This window comes from Sinocyclocheilus anshuiensis, unplaced genomic scaffold (assembly GCF_001515605.1).
Source record: "Sinocyclocheilus anshuiensis isolate Anshui unplaced genomic scaffold, SAMN03320099.WGS_v1.1 scaffold536, whole genome shotgun sequence".
NCBI classification, from domain to species: Eukaryota; Metazoa; Chordata; class Actinopteri; order Cypriniformes; family Cyprinidae; genus Sinocyclocheilus; species Sinocyclocheilus anshuiensis.
The window spans coordinates 3179184-3196465 of NW_015557179.1; the positions used below are offsets into that span (position 1 = coordinate 3179184).

Below are 17282 nucleotides of genomic sequence, written 5' to 3' on the forward strand. Positions count from 1 at the left end.
GGCATAGCGTAAGCCCCTGTGTAGCATGTATGGAAATGCATAAAAGAAAATATGTAGTTAGGTGTCTTCTATTCAATTACTGTGGAAAAATCAGTTCATGTGGAAAACAAGCCTTGAACCATCAAAACCAACACTGACACAATTGATATTTTCTATATTTTTGTTGCATCACCCTGCCCTCCCAGTTTTTGATAATAAACTGATGTGGAAAACAAGCCTTGAACCATCAAAATTTTTGCAATTTTGATGCAATTTTTGTTGCATCACCCTGCCCTCCCAGTTTTTGATAATAAACTGAAGTATGCACATGTTCTTGTATGCGTTTCAGTGTGGAGCTCTACTGTGCCGCTCTCTCCCTGACATCTCAGTTGGTGCTGCACCTGGCCAAATCAACGCCGCAGGTAAGGAAGAAGAAAAGAAACAAGAGACTGAGTAGAGGAAAGAGTGAAGCATTGTGTTGGACGTTTCCAGACAGACTTAAGCGAGTTAAACTGGACAGTCTATTGCTCTCTATCTAGACTGGAGCAGATTACAGATACTTAACCTTATAACGGCTTAACATTCCGCCATCTCACTACAAATAAGGAAATCCCTGGAAAGTCGATTAGCCGCTCGGTGTGACGAGGGGGAGGGGGACTGAGATGTATGGCCTCCAAGATAATTTTTCTCAGTTAACAATGTGATTTCAATGACTACCATTCAGAAGTTCATGGTCAGTATTTTTAGCTTTTATTCAGCAAGAATTCATTTATTAATTCACTTTACATTTTTACAAAAAAAAAAAAATCTTATTTTCTATTCATTTTAAATAAATGCTGTTCTTCTGAACTTCACATTTATCAAAGAATCCTGAAAATGTATCAAATTTTCTACAAAAATATTGAGCAGCACAGCTGTTTTCAGCTGTGATAATATTAAGAAATGTTTCTTGAGTAATGCTGAAAATTCAGCTTTGCATCACAGGAATAAATTAAATTTTAAAATATATTCAAATGGTTATTTTAAATTGTAATAATATTTCACAATATTAATGCATGTTTTTAATGTATTTTTACTTTTGAACAGTAGTGTATTGTCAAAGCATGACCAATCTCATATCACAATATATGCCATGGTAAAGTTGTTTTTGTTTGAAATTCAATGAAAAATGGTTTTACGTTTTAAATGTGGTAATTGGATAATGCTATGAACTAAATGCTTTAATCAAAAGAGGAAAGACTTCACAACAAAAAAAAGTGCATTAAAAATATTTTGCATTACATAAACAACAATAAACTATTCATAAGCAAGTGAATTATAAGTTTAGCATCAATGCAACAAAAATGAATAAATAAATAATAAAAATAAAACAAAAGACTCAGCAAAATTAATATTAAAAATAGATTATGCTGATTACGATCAGAAACACTTTCTGGAGCACAAGCTGTTGTACAATAGCTGATAATATACCTTAAAGTATAGCATGTGAACACCATGATAATGATAATCATGCATTACTATGGTACATATCAACTTTCCAAGGCATTACTATCGTACACATCACTGTACCTTGGTACCATGGTATCACCACAGTGTTTGTGTGTTTGTGTCACACAGCAGGAGCTCAGTGAGGCTGCTGGTCTGTCTGAGCAAATGGGGAGGCTGCGGTGAGGAACAACCTGCAGAAGTCAAACTCATGTCAGCAGAGGTGCTGGTGAAGGCAGTCCCCACCTTACTGACGGCACCAGCACTTCCTCTGGGTGAGTGGACATCTATGGACAAGAACAAGTATGTAGGAATCTGAACTAAAGCTTACTGTCTGTGTGTGTGTGTGTGTTTCCAGGTATCACACACACTGTGGCACTATGGAAGAACCTGTTTACTTTATTACAGGATGAAGATCAGGACGTCAGGGACAGAGCAGCTGACTTCACCTGCTACATACCGGACCATTTACACAACACAGGTACACCAAACACATGCACACACACACTCATATTAAAGGAACATTCTGGGTTCAGTGCTAGTGAAGCTCTATTGACAGCCTTTGTGCCATAATTATCACAGACTAGGGTTTTTTGTAAAAAAAAAAAAACTTTTCACCTAAAATATTTTCTTGAATTACCTCTTGAGGATTTAATTTAATATTTCAATAATTTAACAACACATTTGCTTGTTTACGCTTGTCTGATGTTAATGGTCACATGACATGCAGGTAAACAAATAAATTTAAAAAAAATGATTTTTTTAGTAAGCGTTTTATTTTGATTTATGTTATTTTAAAATTATTTTCAAATGTTTTGAAAATTTTTGTCATGTAATTTGGAATCATCATTCATACACATGCACACACACACACACACACACACAATAAACAAACTTTGTGTGTTAGCAGGAAACTAGTATGCTAGTCACTTGCAAATCTGGTATGCGTAAGTAATATTCAGTATTTCAGTGTCATGGCAATGCAAAGGCATTAAACCCAGTAATTTTCACATGCAAGAATACTAGAAAGGGACACAACAGTAACACAACACAAGTATACAGACACAGGCAAGAAACATTGAAATACACACTGTTTAGTAAGTATAGCCACACAACTTAAGTGTTAGCATGAAATTAGTATGAAAAAGTCACTTTCTAACCTGGTCTTGTGCAAAGAAATATTCAATACTTCGGTGCCATAGTCATGTAAATCCAAGAATACTAGAAAAGGACTGTTTGCATGAGCGCAAGCTCACTCATTTACAGGATTGACGTCTTACCAAAACCACATACCAAAAGTTCCTCAAAGTTTCACCACTTAAAGGATAATTGCCACCTTTTACAGCTCAAATAAAACAATTTTGCAACTTCGAATTAATATAAGTACTTCAAAGAAAATGCAAGCTGCATTTTTAAACACTTTCATTGTGAATGCATTGCTGTACTGATTTTTGCTAAGGAAAAAGTTGCTGCAATTACTGTGCTTGTATATAGAACCCAGAACATTATACAACACTGACTCAGGAGATCAGATGAAGATGGCTGGAAGGGGATGTGTTTTGGAGGGATAGGGGAGGTCAGGTCAGTGTTGTTTACGACCTCGCCTGACTGAGCGACAGAGGAGAGGTGTGGAGGAGAGGCGGTGAACGGCAGCCCTGCGCCTTTGAAATGGAAGTGTGTGGGTCAGCGATGCAGAGAATAGCGGCACCTCCGTCCCATAAATCAGTCACATCAAAACCACATCATTACCACATTCTCTGATACGCTGATATCCTGCTTCACATGGACAAAAAAAACAAGAGCAGGATGGGGGAAGAGTCTGAGGAAGCATTGTCCCACAATCCTTTGAGCCTTCTCGTCGCCAACCCACAATATGTTACTGGTTTTGGGTAGCTGACATGAAATTTCAAGCAGTGACAGTTTCCGCAATTGATCTAAATGAAATGTAAAATTGTTATACATGCAGTTTTTGTGACCTCATATTACACGGCTTGCTGGAATACATGATTCTGATTGGTCAATCACTGCATTCTGAAAATGTTTTTGTATAATGATCGTTAAACTGTATAATTATTAGATTAGGTGGCAATCATTGTCTCAACCGTCATCAGCCAGTCATTGTCACAAAATATTGGGGTTTATTTTGTTTTTAGTGACTGGCTAACTTCTTATTATCCCAAATGACAATGGCGTGTTTGTACTTTAAAATTTGATTTGTCACTCCGCAGGTGTGTATAACTTTATATTTTATAATTTTATGTATTATATTTAGACCTGTTTATTTAATGTTAATTTGGTGCAATTTATTTTGGAAAAAATAATGCATTACATTTTTAATGCATTAAAATTTGCTGTTATATTATAATAACACTACTATTCAAAGGTTTGGGGTCAGTAAGGCTTTTTTATTAATTTTATATTTAGGGCACATCAGATTGATTAAAACAGTAAAGACTTTTCCATTGTTGCAGAAGTTTTCAAAAAATTCCAGAAAAATCCAGAACAAAAAATGTATCAGTTTTTTTTTTTATATATTAAGCAGCACAACTGTTTTTAACATTAATAATAAATGTTTCTTGAGCAGCAAATCAGCATATTTCTGAACGATCAAGTGACACTGAAGACTAGAGTAATGATGCTGAAAATTCAGCTTTGCATCACAGGAATAAATTACATTTTAAAATATTAATTGAATTTTTAGTATTTCACAATATTACTGTTTTTCTGTGTTTTTGGTCAAATACAGTAAATGCACCCTTGGTGAGCATAAGAGACTTCTTTCAAAAACTTTTAATGAAAATCTTTCCATCCCCAAACTTTTGAACAGTATTGTATATGTAAATTTTAACCTAAAATGTTGATGGTGAAAAATAGTTTATTGGTATGTTATTTTTCAACACTTTTCTAGTTTTAGAAAGAAACTTGACTCTTGAGAAAGATGAAGCAGTTGAGATATATGAAGTAACTCTAACATGCACTGTAATCACATTTCTGGCTTTGTACTTGGCCCTCTTTCTTTTCGCCGTCATAGAGAAGTCTTTGTGCAGTACACGAAACCAAATTCAATTAGACACTTTTATTCCTCCGCTATCTCAATACAAATTAGGTTGGAAATCAGAACCCCTGGCATCACTTGACAAGGCTTTTAGGATGAGGGTGAGAGGTACATCTGATAACAGCATTAAGACGGAATAGGACCATATTCTCACGGGGGGGGAACTCGGGAGTGTTCAAGCATTTCAAATGTAATTACTGTGCCTGAAATGCTCAGCGCTTTTCACTTGTGTTTGCCAGGTTTTTTTTTTTTTTCCGGGGCCGGTTTGCTTTCGCCTCAGTTACAGAGACGTAAGCCTTGAACAAGTGTAAATATTTGGTGACGAGTAGTTGCTAAGGTGTTCTAGGAGGATGCTAGGGTGTTGCTTACTGGCCCAAGTCAAAAAGCTCTGTAATATGCAAGTCTACAACATTATTAAGGGACTTTTTTACCCGTTCTTTCCTCTGCCAGGCAAAAACACATTCTGATCACTTAGAAATGACCTGTAGTCAACAAAACACATGATTTGAGGCATTACTCGTGTCAGAAGTTCAAACAGTGTGGGATGCGTAGTTTATTGCTTAGGGTTAAGGGACTGTTTGAATCCTTAAACCAAGTATCATTAATTATGTTGCCTTGATGTATTATTGTTGTCGTTATAATGCGAATCACCATAATAATGCTATTTTTTCCCACTAGCGAATCGCTTTTTACTTGCCATATTTAAATATAAAGTATTACTACGGTTATTACATGTAAATTGTGAAGCTCCCCCCCCCCCCCCACAACATCAGTTCAGCTGTTTTGAAAAACCTTAAACATTTGTTGCTCGCATTACTCCCGTTGGTATTGTTCTTGGCGTTTCTGGTTTCATTTTGAGGACGTTCTCACCAGTCAGCTAATGTCAGACTCTAGCGTTGTGCGTGTAATGTCTTTAGCAGTAGATGCCCTGTAGTCATTCATGTAATGGATTACAAGAAGAGGTCTGAACTGATCCGTGGATCATCCATCCATTAAACCAGTAGTGTCCAAATGTAGCACCAAAGGTGCTCAATCATTAAAACCGTTAAACAGTTTAGGCATATTGACCCTGTTATTCATTTTAGCTTGTATGCAGAGTTTAACAAACATAATCTTGAACTAAAATCCTGTTTTTTCCATAAAGAAACTTGATTTTTAATTACATATATATATTTTTTTTAATTATATAAATCCGAGAAGATTATATGATTGCAATGGACACATTTTTATTATTATTTAATTGCTGAATTTCTGCACATAATCTGTAAGAGATCCTCATTAGATCCATGGAAATGAACAACCTTTGGTCTTTTTTCAGATCCAACTCGTTTTGGTCTCTTTTTAAATCCCAATGGAGAGAGTGAATGGGACAAATACTTCCTGAACCAAGGCTGCTGAAAAAATGGGCTGTCACGGCCTGTTGACACAGGAAGAATTCTAAGGATTCTGAGGTACCACATACGTTACGGAGTCTTTTTCCCAACTGTCTTAGGGTCACGTGACCGTCTTCCAGGCCTTTTAACCAGCAGACACCTGGGTGATACTGTAACACTCCCGTTAGACAGGTTAGGCTGATGTAAGGGACACTAAAGAAGTCTAGCAGACGTCTTAGTTTTGACATAAATGTGTCAGATGATATCCGTCTCCACCTGATTCTGCTGGCCTGCTGAATATTCAGGGCCTTAATCATGAAAGTAAGCTGCACTGGAAATCAAATGTAGGTTTAATGTATGGATTTAATAATTTCTTGCTCTTCCAAAAGGAGCTGACGGAGATTGAGAGTTTTAGCTATTGTTTTATGTCTGCTTTTGACAACAACAACAAAAAAAAAGTAATTACACTGCAACAGCATAATTCAAAATAATAGATCACAAAAATTGCACAAATATGATATAATAATTATCATTATTATTGATACCCTTATATTTGTGCAGTTTTTGTGATCTATTATTATTATTACTACATAAATTAAAAACAGATTTTTGTCATTTAAATAATAATAATAGCACAAATGGTATAAATATTAAGAAGTTGATATTTATACATATTGCATTGTAAGTCTGTGTTTGGTGCGTGCGAGTGCTTGCATGTGTACGTGTGTTTGTGTTTAGGTATGAGCTTCCTTTAGTTCCTTGGTTCTCATAGGTCTCTGAAGGAAGTTAGAGCTGTAAATGTGTGTGTTTTCTCGCACCTTGACACCACTCTCGCCCACACCAACACTTCCTGCCCGCAGACTTTTTGCACCTTGTTCTAGGAGTGTGTCCAAATATGCACGCATGTATGTGAGAGAGCGTGCAATGATGCACATGTGGTCATTCCCACATGCACTGAAATCTCCAGCCACATACAAGCTCAGTGTCTTCGATCTGACATTTGATTTACCTTATAAATGAGAACACGAGAGTGAGTAAACTATGACAGAATTTCCATTTTTGGGTCTGTTTAGTCATCTAGTTTATTGGGATAAAGCTGTCAAACCCACCATGAGACCCCTGTTGCATCATGGGTAGGCTTAAACCAGAAGTAAATAAGGCTTTAGAGAAGTCGTCTCATTCATCCAGCCCACCTTCCCTCACGCCCGACACCCGACACTCACCCAGCTGCGCTCGCTCACATCCCAGATTTGCCACACACTAATGCCCTTCTTGCTTTCATTATTCAGAAAGTTTTTTAATTAGTTCCAGTCCCACGACTCCCACGGATCGATTACGGGAATGAAACATTCCTCTTCCTTCTGGAGTCTCAGCACAACTGTGTGCATCTAGACACAAACCGGCTGGACGAAGTGCCCCGAAACACCTCGCGAACATTTCTGCTGTCACATCTACAGCCAAGATCTAGAAGCTTCTTCACTTTAACTTAAAGATATTGTTCAGCCAAAATTGTGTTATCATATACTCACCCTTATGCCGTTCCTAACCTTTATGACTTTTTGTTCATTTGTGGAACATAAAAAGAGACGTTTTGAGAAATATCTGTGTTTATGTCTACATAATGGAAGCCATTGGTCACCAAAACAGTTTGGTTATCAACATTCTTCAAAATATCCACAGAAGAAATAACATAATACAGATTTGGACAACATGAGGATGAGTCAATGATGACAAAATTTAAATTTTTGGATAAACTATCCCATTAAGTACAGCAAGGCCTGTCAGGAATACACTGTCAGGAAAATATTGTACCATTAAAAGTGGTAAAAGGGGTAACATTTTACCTTATTCACCCGTAAAAGGTGCATAATAGTACCTTAGAGTAGTAATATGTACCCTTAAGCTGCTACTGTGATCATTTTAGGCATAAATATGGTACAAAGTTGTCCTTTTAAGGGTACTGCACAAGTGACAAGCTGTTGTACCCCCAAAGGTAAAATTTTTATGAGTGTACATTTTCAGCCTTTAAATTTGGAATTTACCGATGCGATACGTGATACAAATGTTCTTAAATGGCAAACAAACACATCAGAAGTTAACACCGAAAACACTTGTCCTCGCAGATGCGCACAGAGCATCCTGTTGAGTAAGCTCTGAAGAGATTGAGAAATCATGTTATTGAAGTGCTAAACCACAGAAAAGGGAATGGAAAGAGCTTGAGTTTCCTATTATTTCTTAATGTCTGGGTGCCGGTTATTTGTTCGGCCTTGGATGGCGTCCAGCACCAAAGCCAATGGGGATGAAAAGCAACTCTGACATCAGACTCCGGTAAAGCAAGAGATGGGGCGTCCCAACACATCACATAGAGAAAGGAACATGTCACCCTTCGAGTCTACATAATCAACATCTATCCATAGCCTCTACTTAAGTTTGCCTCGGAAAGCCGATCTGTTTATTCTTGTGGAGCGGTTGCTTTCCCAGAGTTCCTTTTGGGGGAGGGGTGAATGGGTGGGCAACCTTTAAGGTGTTGCTTTGCTCTCGTACTCTCTCTTTTGGTTTTGACTGGCAAGTCCTGGTGACTTTTGAAGTAGCCTTAGTAATTTGCATGTCAGATTCTGGTTGGGAAGGGGGGCAATGGAGGGAAACTGGAGTTCAAAACAAACTGCAGCAGATCTCTCACATTACTGCTTTGATGCATGAACAACTGGGGTCGTTAAACCAAAGGGAGGTCGACGGCCGTCCTGGATGGGTGTCAGTGTTGTTGTCGTCTTATGCGTACTTAGATCTTTTCTCACTTCCCTTATATTATGTCTAGATCTATTCTTAGACGCAACTTCCCGATTGTTGAGTCAAAAACGACCCGTCTTGAATGCCTGCACGCGTGCATATGGTACATTGTGGTTTCCAATGTGTGCGCTTTGTTATAGTTTTGTTTCTCTCAAATGGGTTCCATGCCAGGCGAAGATGGAAACACGCTGTCTAGAGAACAAAAAGAAAGCGAGGCATCAATCTCAGGCTGTTGCTTTACATCCAACGCTCTGGCAAGTCTCAGATTGGGAGCAGATTGCATTGTGGCAAAGCACCACCTCCATTGCCTGAACCCAGTAATGCCTTGGAGACCAAAGAAACCAAACTAAGATTGACGTGGCTCATTAAATTGATCTATTTAAACTTTCCATACGTGTGTTCCAGAATCATTCGTTTTGCTGAATCCTGTGTTACATCAGGGATTATTTGTTAGACTTCTGTGTTCTACCGCATTTCTAGATGTTGCCACGGGTGCCGTCTCTCCTCCAGTTGCCCTGGAGATTGGGGGTGGGTCTTCTGTGCCAGCTGTTCCAGATGTGGGGCCAGGTGGCTGCTGGAATGGTGACCCTGATAGAATGGCTCCTGGGAGATGAACAATCAGATATAAGTTGTGAGGAGTCACTGGACTTGGTAAGGAGCACTTTTGCTTTGTTTTTTTTATGCATCACTGATTTTGCTTATGTTTGCGGGCTTTTTAAACTTTGCCACAGAACGTGTCCCCCAACGTCAGAATCATGACACGAAATTGGCAGCTTATGCTGTTACTTTTCATAACTATGAAATGTACAAGTTTCACATAGTGGATGATAACATTTTGTAGAAAATCCCATAGACTCACATTGATGGACCTATAGAGTGCAACAGTGCCCATCCACTTTTTTTTTTTTTTTAACAGCCTTGGTTCCAGAAGTATTCTCCCCATTATTTTTGTTTCCATAGGAATTTTAAATAAATTATTTAAAATAAATAAATAAATAAAAATATTTGAAAATTGGATGAAACAACGTAGGTACAAGTCTTAACAGCTTTAATGACATAATAGAAACAATATATTTTGTTTATTGCAAACTATGCATTAACATACAAATATTGAAATAGTTTGAGAGCGTATAGAGACGGAGTCAATTACGTCATTACGGGTGCTAAAGAATTCTTTTGTGATTTTCTTGCTGTGATTCTCTGATTGGTGCATTACTCAGCAGAATCATTCCACCAGGAATTCCTCTATTAAACATGATTATTTAAAAAAAATTAATTGAAATAATGGACTGACGGCTTCAACAAAAGCATATACCATTGATTTACAACCTCACTGCCCACAGTGATTCTGTCTTTAAAGGTGTATAAGTTATCATTCAGTATCTATAAATTGGATTTTTAGTTCCGGAACCCAACTGTTGCACTTTATATGACCTGTCTATTAAAATGGCCCAATAAGCATTCACTTATTAACACCTTAGAAATCACCCAGAACACCCTACTGCATATCAAAGAACTAAAACTAACTCAAAACACCTTAGCAACTGCATAGCAACACCCTTAAAGTGCCAATTGTCTCCACTGTCAATGCCCTGCTCACATTGTCTTCAGAAAATCTAGTTTAAGAATGTAGGTTCTTCTTATTCTCTTCTTTTTTTCCAGGATGAGGACTTCCTCTTTGAGAAGAGAGATCGTAACCTGTGGGGCCGAGCCTTTGTTATGGGCATGGATGTTGCACAGACACCTCTGCCCTCGTAAGAGTGACACATTGCTCACCTGGCGTAAACGCTGCAGAACTATACCGACTATCAGTCATCGCAAAGAGCAATACCCTGGCAGCTCAGCATTTGATGAAAGCCCTCCCTGCACTGCCCCAGTTTTCAGCCACCATCGAGTTTGCCAAGATATCGCTGCTGAAAGAGAGATAGTCACTGGCTCCGAATCTTCTAGATACACTTAGATCTTAAATGACTGTGAAAGATACAGAAAGTGAAAGGGAAGGTGCATTATTAACCTATTTTAATCTCACAGTGGTTTTCCTCTTTAAGAGCTGAATTGCATGCAGGCATAACCACAAGCTTTTTTTTTTTATTCAAATAAAGTTTATTACGCTAATTTGACTGTGGGGAACCTATTTTAATCTCACAGTGGTTTTCCTCTTTAAGAGCTGAATTGCATGCAGGCATAACCACAAGCTTTTTTTTTTATTCAAATAAAGTTTATTACGCTAATTTGACTGTGGGATTACTTTAGTACAGTAATGTGTGTTTGCGATACTGAGAATGAGGTTTTATTCTCCTCAGCTGTTTTCAATGTCACGTTTTCACAATGTGGTATTCGAGCAAGCTGTTGTATTTTTAATGCATAGCTTAACTGTTTTTAGTACGAGAAATTATTTGGTTGCTCCTCCTGCGTGTTATGCAGTCAGAGCAAAATAGTCTGGTGTCTGTTTGCTAAGTAGACAGCTGGGCTGCCTTCAGGGGCTGTAGTAGCAATGTTCCCTTTTTACTGTAAAATTATGTAATTTTTTGGAATGTCAGCAGAGTATTCCTCCCACACACACAGGGTGGGTAAAATCACACATGCTGTTCCCCTCACCAGGATCATTTTTGTTCTAATTTATGTATAGATGTGCTTCACTGAAACCATCAAAAATTGAATTGTAATACAAGAGTACTGCTGAGATATGCAATGGGAACTGGGAGAGAAAAAAACGAGGGAATGTGAAGTGAATTATATTTTTTGCCTGTAGGTGGCGCCAAAGTTCTTTTTTTTTTTCGACGATAAGCATCGTCACCGTAAGGGGGCAGTATTGTATAGTTTTTATTAGAGTTGAGAGTTTGAGTTTCTTTAAGGATTTGATTTTTACTTTGTTGCAACTTGTTTAAACTTTTAGGTTTTTTTATGTCTGTGTTTTCTACATTAAGGATACAATGCAAAAAATTATGAGAATTAATTATGCAATTTATAACATTGTTTATTTAAAAATGCATTTCTAGGCTAAAATTGACTATTTATACTGGGAAAGATAGGCAGAGGAAAACGTCACATGCAGATAAGTGTCATAGTTTCGCACTCTATGCATCAGATCTGGCACAACTTCAAAGACTGGCCTCTCGGTCTAGATTATGCAATCGAACTCACCCACTAAACATTTCCTGTGTCAACACTGCGTGTGCATGCATGATTTAAGTTTCTTCCATCAGTTTTCCCCACTGTTAACATTTTGTTTAAATAGGATGCCATGTGCTTTTCCTATACGAATATGGGGTTTATGTGATGCGTATATTAAACGTATATTTGTAAAACTACTCATAATGTGGTAGTATTTATATATTAGTATTTTTTGACTTTTCTTGTTTTAGACATATGTTGATTGCACTGAATTCATCTTGTAAGTTGTGCAGTGTTGGAGAGGTGCTGTGAGTGAGTGAGTGAGTGTGTGTGTGTGTGTGTGTGCGCGCCGCAGGAGGGGTGCAGAAAGCGACCAATGAGATCCACAGTACCGGCGACACTTGAAAAGCAGGGCGTAACTTTTGAGGCAACTTTCGCAGTAAGTTTGAGAGCAGCTCCTCCTCAAGCTTATATGTGCGGGCGAGCAAAGCAGACTCTTTACTGTTCTGGCTCGGCACTGCGCGGTGGGAGAAGAAGATTCGCAGCAAAAACACAACGAGGAACTCATCCTTCCTTCTCCGAGTTTCAGACCACATCTGAGACTAGCCTTTTTTGTTCCGTATCTCTTGCACAAATTCTAAGCCAGTGGCAAACTAAACTCCTTCGCATCCAAAGGCTCCAGGTCGGTCCTCAAATGAGAGATCATCTGCGACTGTCTTCTTCTGAAGAAACAGAAATGTCTGCGACCATCCTGTCCGCTTTCTACGACATCGACATGCTGTATAAGGTACTTTGCTGATTTAACAAATCACTAACGTTACTTGCATGCATTTGATCTCTGCTTGGACTTTTTGACGATTCGAGAAGTTTTAGCCGTATAACAAATTCATGCATGGCTGAGACGAGTACATGAATAGTTTTGCAACTACTTTGCATTGATTTTAACTTTGTTTCTCTTCTTTCCTCCTCTCTGCACAGCAGGAGAAGAGCCTCAATATGAACGCCATACATATTAACAGCATGCTGGATAAGAAAGCTGTCGGGGCCCCGGTAACAACCTCCAGCAGCAGCAGCAACAACTGCAACTCGTATGCGTCAGGATTCTTCCGTCGAAACTCCACCAGCAACATGGAGTCCATGACAAACGGCAACAAGTACCCCGCCAGCTCCTACAGCAGCATGAAGGAGAACGCCATCATGAATAAGGAGAACAAGTTTCGCGACCGCGCCTACAGCGAGAGCGGCCAGCAGCTGCAAGGGCTGCAGCAGAAGCCGGGCTCGCAGATCAACTCCACCCGCTACAAGACGGAGCTCTGCAGGCCCTTCGAGGAAAACGGAGCGTGCAAGTACGGCGAGAAGTGCCAGTTCGCGCACGGCTACCACGAGCTGAGAAGCCTGTCTCGCCACCCGAAGTACAAAACCGAACCCTGTCGCACTTTCCACACCATCGGCTTCTGCCCGTACGGCCCGCGCTGCCACTTCATCCACAACGCCGACGAACGCAGACCAGCGCCGAGCAACGCCAAAAGCATGCAGGGAGAGTCCACCAAGTCCGTCCGGGGGGAGTCGGTGTGCGGCTACGGGCAGCAGCACCAGCAGGCGGCGGGAGCCTTCAGGGAGCGACCGAAACTCCACCACAGCCTCAGCTTCTCGGGTTTCTCCAGCCACCACCACCACCACGGACTCGACTCGCCCCTTCTCGAGAGCCCCACGTCCCGAACCCCCCCTCCCCCTTGCTCCAATCGTTCCTCCTGCGCCACTAATTTCTACGAAGACGTTCTCTCGTCGACTCGCAACAGTGCCTTCTCTTTCCCCGGCCAACACCTCAAAGCCCTGCTCGCGCCGCTGGCCGTGCACACGCACAACGGTTATTACGGAAACCTTCAGGTCAACATGGGCGACGGCCTCGGCCACTTGCAGTCCCTCCAGCGCCTGTCAGAGTCGCCGGTGTTCGACTCGCCCCCCAGCCCGCCTGACAGCATCTCGGACCGGGAGAGCTACGCCAGCGGCTCGCTCAGCTCCTCCGAAAGTCTCAGCGGCTCTGAGTCTCCCAGTCTGGACGGCGGGAGGCGTTTGCCCATCTTCAGCAGGCTGTCGATTTCCGATGATTAATCCGCTTTTTTTTTTAGTGGGCTCGATAACGGAGCAGTCTCCCGCTAGATATGTAGTTCAGCTCAGCAATAGACTTTAATATCGAGGGAGATGGATTTGTTTGTCAGACGCCTGACACGGCATTAGTCTGTTTGAACTGCTTTGAAGGCATTCCACCGGTGCAGTTTGTTGCATTCTCTTGGTCTTTTTGGACCACCTACTTTCCACATTTGTACAAAAGACTTTTTTTTTTATGTGAAAGACAGATTGGTTTCAGATTTTCCTTTATCCTTGCCAAGAATATGCCTTGACAAAACGTATACTAGTTTTCAAAGTATGTACATCCATTCCAAAAGTTCTCCAGTTTCGCGGCGCCACCCAGTGGTTTGGTTGGTTTGTGCAGTTTGAAGCTCTCTCCTTTGGCTTGTTGGGAAATCACTGCTGATGGTTGAATATATCTTTTTTTTTTTTTTTTTTTTTTCTTTTAAAGAAAAAAAAAAAAAAAACGTCTTTATGGTATTGTTTGTCAACTCTGTTACGGACATGTTTGTCAACTCTGTTACGGACTTGCATTCTCTTGGTCTTTTTGGACCACCTACTTTCCACATTTGTACAAAAGACTTTTTTTTTTATGTGAAAGACAGATTGGTTTCAGATTTTCCTTTATCCTTGCCAAGAATATGCCTTGACAAAACGTATACTAGTTTTCAAAGTATGTACATCCATTCCAAAAGTTCTCCAGTTTCGCGGCGCCACCCAGTGGTTTGGTTGGTTTGTGCAGTTTGAAGCTCTCGTTTGGCTTGTTGGGAAATCATTGCTGATGGTTGAATATATATTTTCTTTTTTTTTCTTCTTCTTTTTTTTAGCTGATACGAGTGATTACATAGCAGTGCTTAACTGTCTATGAACTATTTAACTTATTTATTTTATCTTGTGAAAAGTATAGGCTACATTGTTAATTGTGTCCATACTGGATTTATCGAGTATGATGAAGCAATAGATCTATATTCTTGTATTATTTTTAAATTATGATGGCCATTATTAATCTACATAAAGTGGAGTGTATGTTCTTTTCACAGTAATATATATTTTTGTTTGGTCTCTTTTTGTAACTTCACTTTATTTTATTGTAAATGAGTAAAAAAAAAACATCTTAATTTAAGAGATTGTATGTGATATTTATTTCATTAATTTAGTTTCCTTGTTTACGTTCATTAAAAAACAGTTTGTGTGATTTGCTGTTTGTTGGGATGTTACTTTTCGGAAGGGTTTTTTGTTTGTTTGTTGTCGTTTTGGAGAATCGTCAGACATGTCCCTTTAGGTTTATCTGTAGAATGTATAAACTGTGGTTGGCAGAGGACCGTCCGAACATATACTAGCCTTAAATTTTCATAGAAATCAGATTTCAAAGATCCCAAGTAAATCGATTAACCAAAAAGTTTTTTTTTTTTTTTTTTTTTTATATAATACGTATGTCTATACAATGCACGGCAGCCACGTGCGTGAGAACGTAGCAGACCAGAGCCCCAGTATTACTGCCTAGTGCCTGTTGGGATTCACCATCTTACATTGCCTTATGATTAACCAAATAAAGTATTTTCATACATGTTACTGTTTTACAACAAGAGGAAATGAATGTAGTTTGTAATTTAAACTTCTTGGAAGGTTGTTACCACTTATCAAAGGAGCGAAATAGAGACTTGGAGCAACAATCTGAGTTGTATTTTTTCTATTACTCCCTGTTCCTTGCATTGTTTTGCCTTTTTGTTTGTTCTCTTGCTTTCCTATGATATGATATGGTAATGGTCTGAATCTTCCAAACTTGCTGGACGGGGAAGAGTTTGAACACATTTGGTTTGTACATAGTAGGTACAGGGGATTCGCACTATGTACCTTTTTTGACTACTTTATCAGAAGTAAAGCTTTTGAATGTAATAAAAAAAGACAAAAAGAACCGGATTTGTAACATATTTGTTTATCGGGGAGCCAGTTCACTACAAATTGCGTGTGAGACTGTTAACTTTGTACTGTACATTTTTGTAGTTCTCCCAATAAAATAATTTTGGAAAAAAAAAAACCGTTGGAATGTAGTCCATGTGGTTTTCATTGAAAAAAAAAAAAACTGGAGAGGTTTTGCAAGTCATACTTCTGTATTAGCTCTTAAAGACACACACAAGCTACCTTTTCCATTCTTGTATTTCTTCCCTGAAAACAATCTCAACTCACATGAACCCTGACGGCTTCTGCATGCTGAAGTTGAGTCTAACCGCAGTGGTCTGCATTCTGTCTGCATGCTTGGCTGCCTGTGAAAGGCGTTATGGGGGTTGCCCCAACCTGGTAGTTTTGTTCTCTGGCTGACTAAGACTGAGCTCATCTGTATGCAGTCAAAACTTGCTCTGTGCATATAAATGCATATTTCAAACAGTACATGATTCATGACATGACAGTTCGCTTGCTTTGGTTATTTGATAGTACTTGCATAACACAGCCTTCCCTAAAATAAACAGAAGAAAATGAGTGTTCACTCAAGAAGGGATGAGAACGTTTAGTATACTGCCATTCACATATTGCTCACCATTCATAATTGAACATGATTCACACTCTTGTGGCTCGGACTGGTGCCTGTAGTACACAAGACATTGCAGGGCATTCGTGCAACCTTGACTTGGTTTAGTCATTCAAAGCTGGTTGTTTTTGCCAGCGTTTTAAAGCACTGCAATAACTATTTGATAAAAGCTATCACAACCATTTAAGCCATATATAAAATAACAATAACAGCGAGCAAATATTTATATAGCCCCACTCTGTTTATGATAAAGTATTTATCAGACCCACAGCGAGTAGATCAGTGCCAAATGGGCTGTGATGTATTTCTTTTGTACGGTAACATTAATCTGTCAGGAATGTGTGTTATGAAGGTGCCTCATCTCAGTGTTGTAAATCTACGCCGTGTCTTATATGTGTGAATGCAAACGCTTGAGTGTGCATGTTTGTGTGTCAGTGTGGTAAATGGCCCTGGAGCTCCTACAATGACAGGAAATGCGCTGACTTTTGATTATGGCAGGAAAGACTCGGTTCCTTACCGCCTCCCATTTCCAGCCTCTCTCCTGCTGGTTTTGTCATCTTTATTGCTATCGTCAGTCAGGCCTTCTGAAAGTTTCTATTTGTGCCGCAGTGTGTTTAACAGGAATAGTTGGGGAAGAAGGGGGTGCCAGATTCATGAAACACTGCTGTCATGCCCAGTAAATAAAGGGGCTTACTGATATTCTATTTAAACTTTTAGTGTTACCATCTATCTATCTGTCTGCCTGCCTGTCTGTCTGTCTCTCTGTCTGTCTTCCTGCCTGTCTGTCTCTGTCTGTCTGTCTGCCTGCCTGCCTGACTGCCTGCCTGTCTGT

At 39.5% G+C, this 17282-nt stretch overlaps 2 protein-coding genes across 3 annotated transcripts in view; both read left to right on the forward strand.

The window, feature by feature from the left end:
* The window catches only part of LOC107678541 (uncharacterized), a 38289-nt gene extending 27871 nt beyond the window's left edge, over nucleotides 1-10418 (forward strand). Inside the window, exons 5-9 of the mRNA XM_016473831.1 lie at nucleotides 329-401; nucleotides 1597-1739; nucleotides 1823-1945; nucleotides 9160-9330; nucleotides 10342-10418. Of these exons, the coding sequence (XP_016329317.1) occupies nucleotides 329-401; nucleotides 1597-1650 (127 nt within the window). The 3' untranslated portion in view covers nucleotides 1651-1739; nucleotides 1823-1945; nucleotides 9160-9330; nucleotides 10342-10418. The remainder of the gene's footprint in view (nucleotides 1-328; nucleotides 402-1596; nucleotides 1740-1822; nucleotides 1946-9159; nucleotides 9331-10341) is intronic.
* A 1736-nt stretch (nucleotides 10419-12154) lies between these two features.
* LOC107678540 (zinc finger protein 36, C3H1 type-like 2) lies at nucleotides 12155-14349 on the forward strand. Of its 2 annotated transcripts, none has more exons than XM_016473828.1 (2): nucleotides 12155-12580; nucleotides 12772-14349. In XM_016473828.1, the coding sequence occupies exons 1-2, from the start codon at nucleotides 12170-12172 to the stop codon at nucleotides 13903-13905; spliced, it is 1545 nt and encodes a 514-aa protein (XP_016329314.1). In that variant the 5' UTR covers nucleotides 12155-12169; the 3' UTR covers nucleotides 13906-14349. The 2 variants fall into 2 exon arrangements, with proteins under 2 accessions (XP_016329314.1, XP_016329315.1); XM_016473829.1 differs by having other exon boundaries at nucleotides 12775-14349.
* Nucleotides 14350-17282: the final 2933 nt, after the last annotated feature.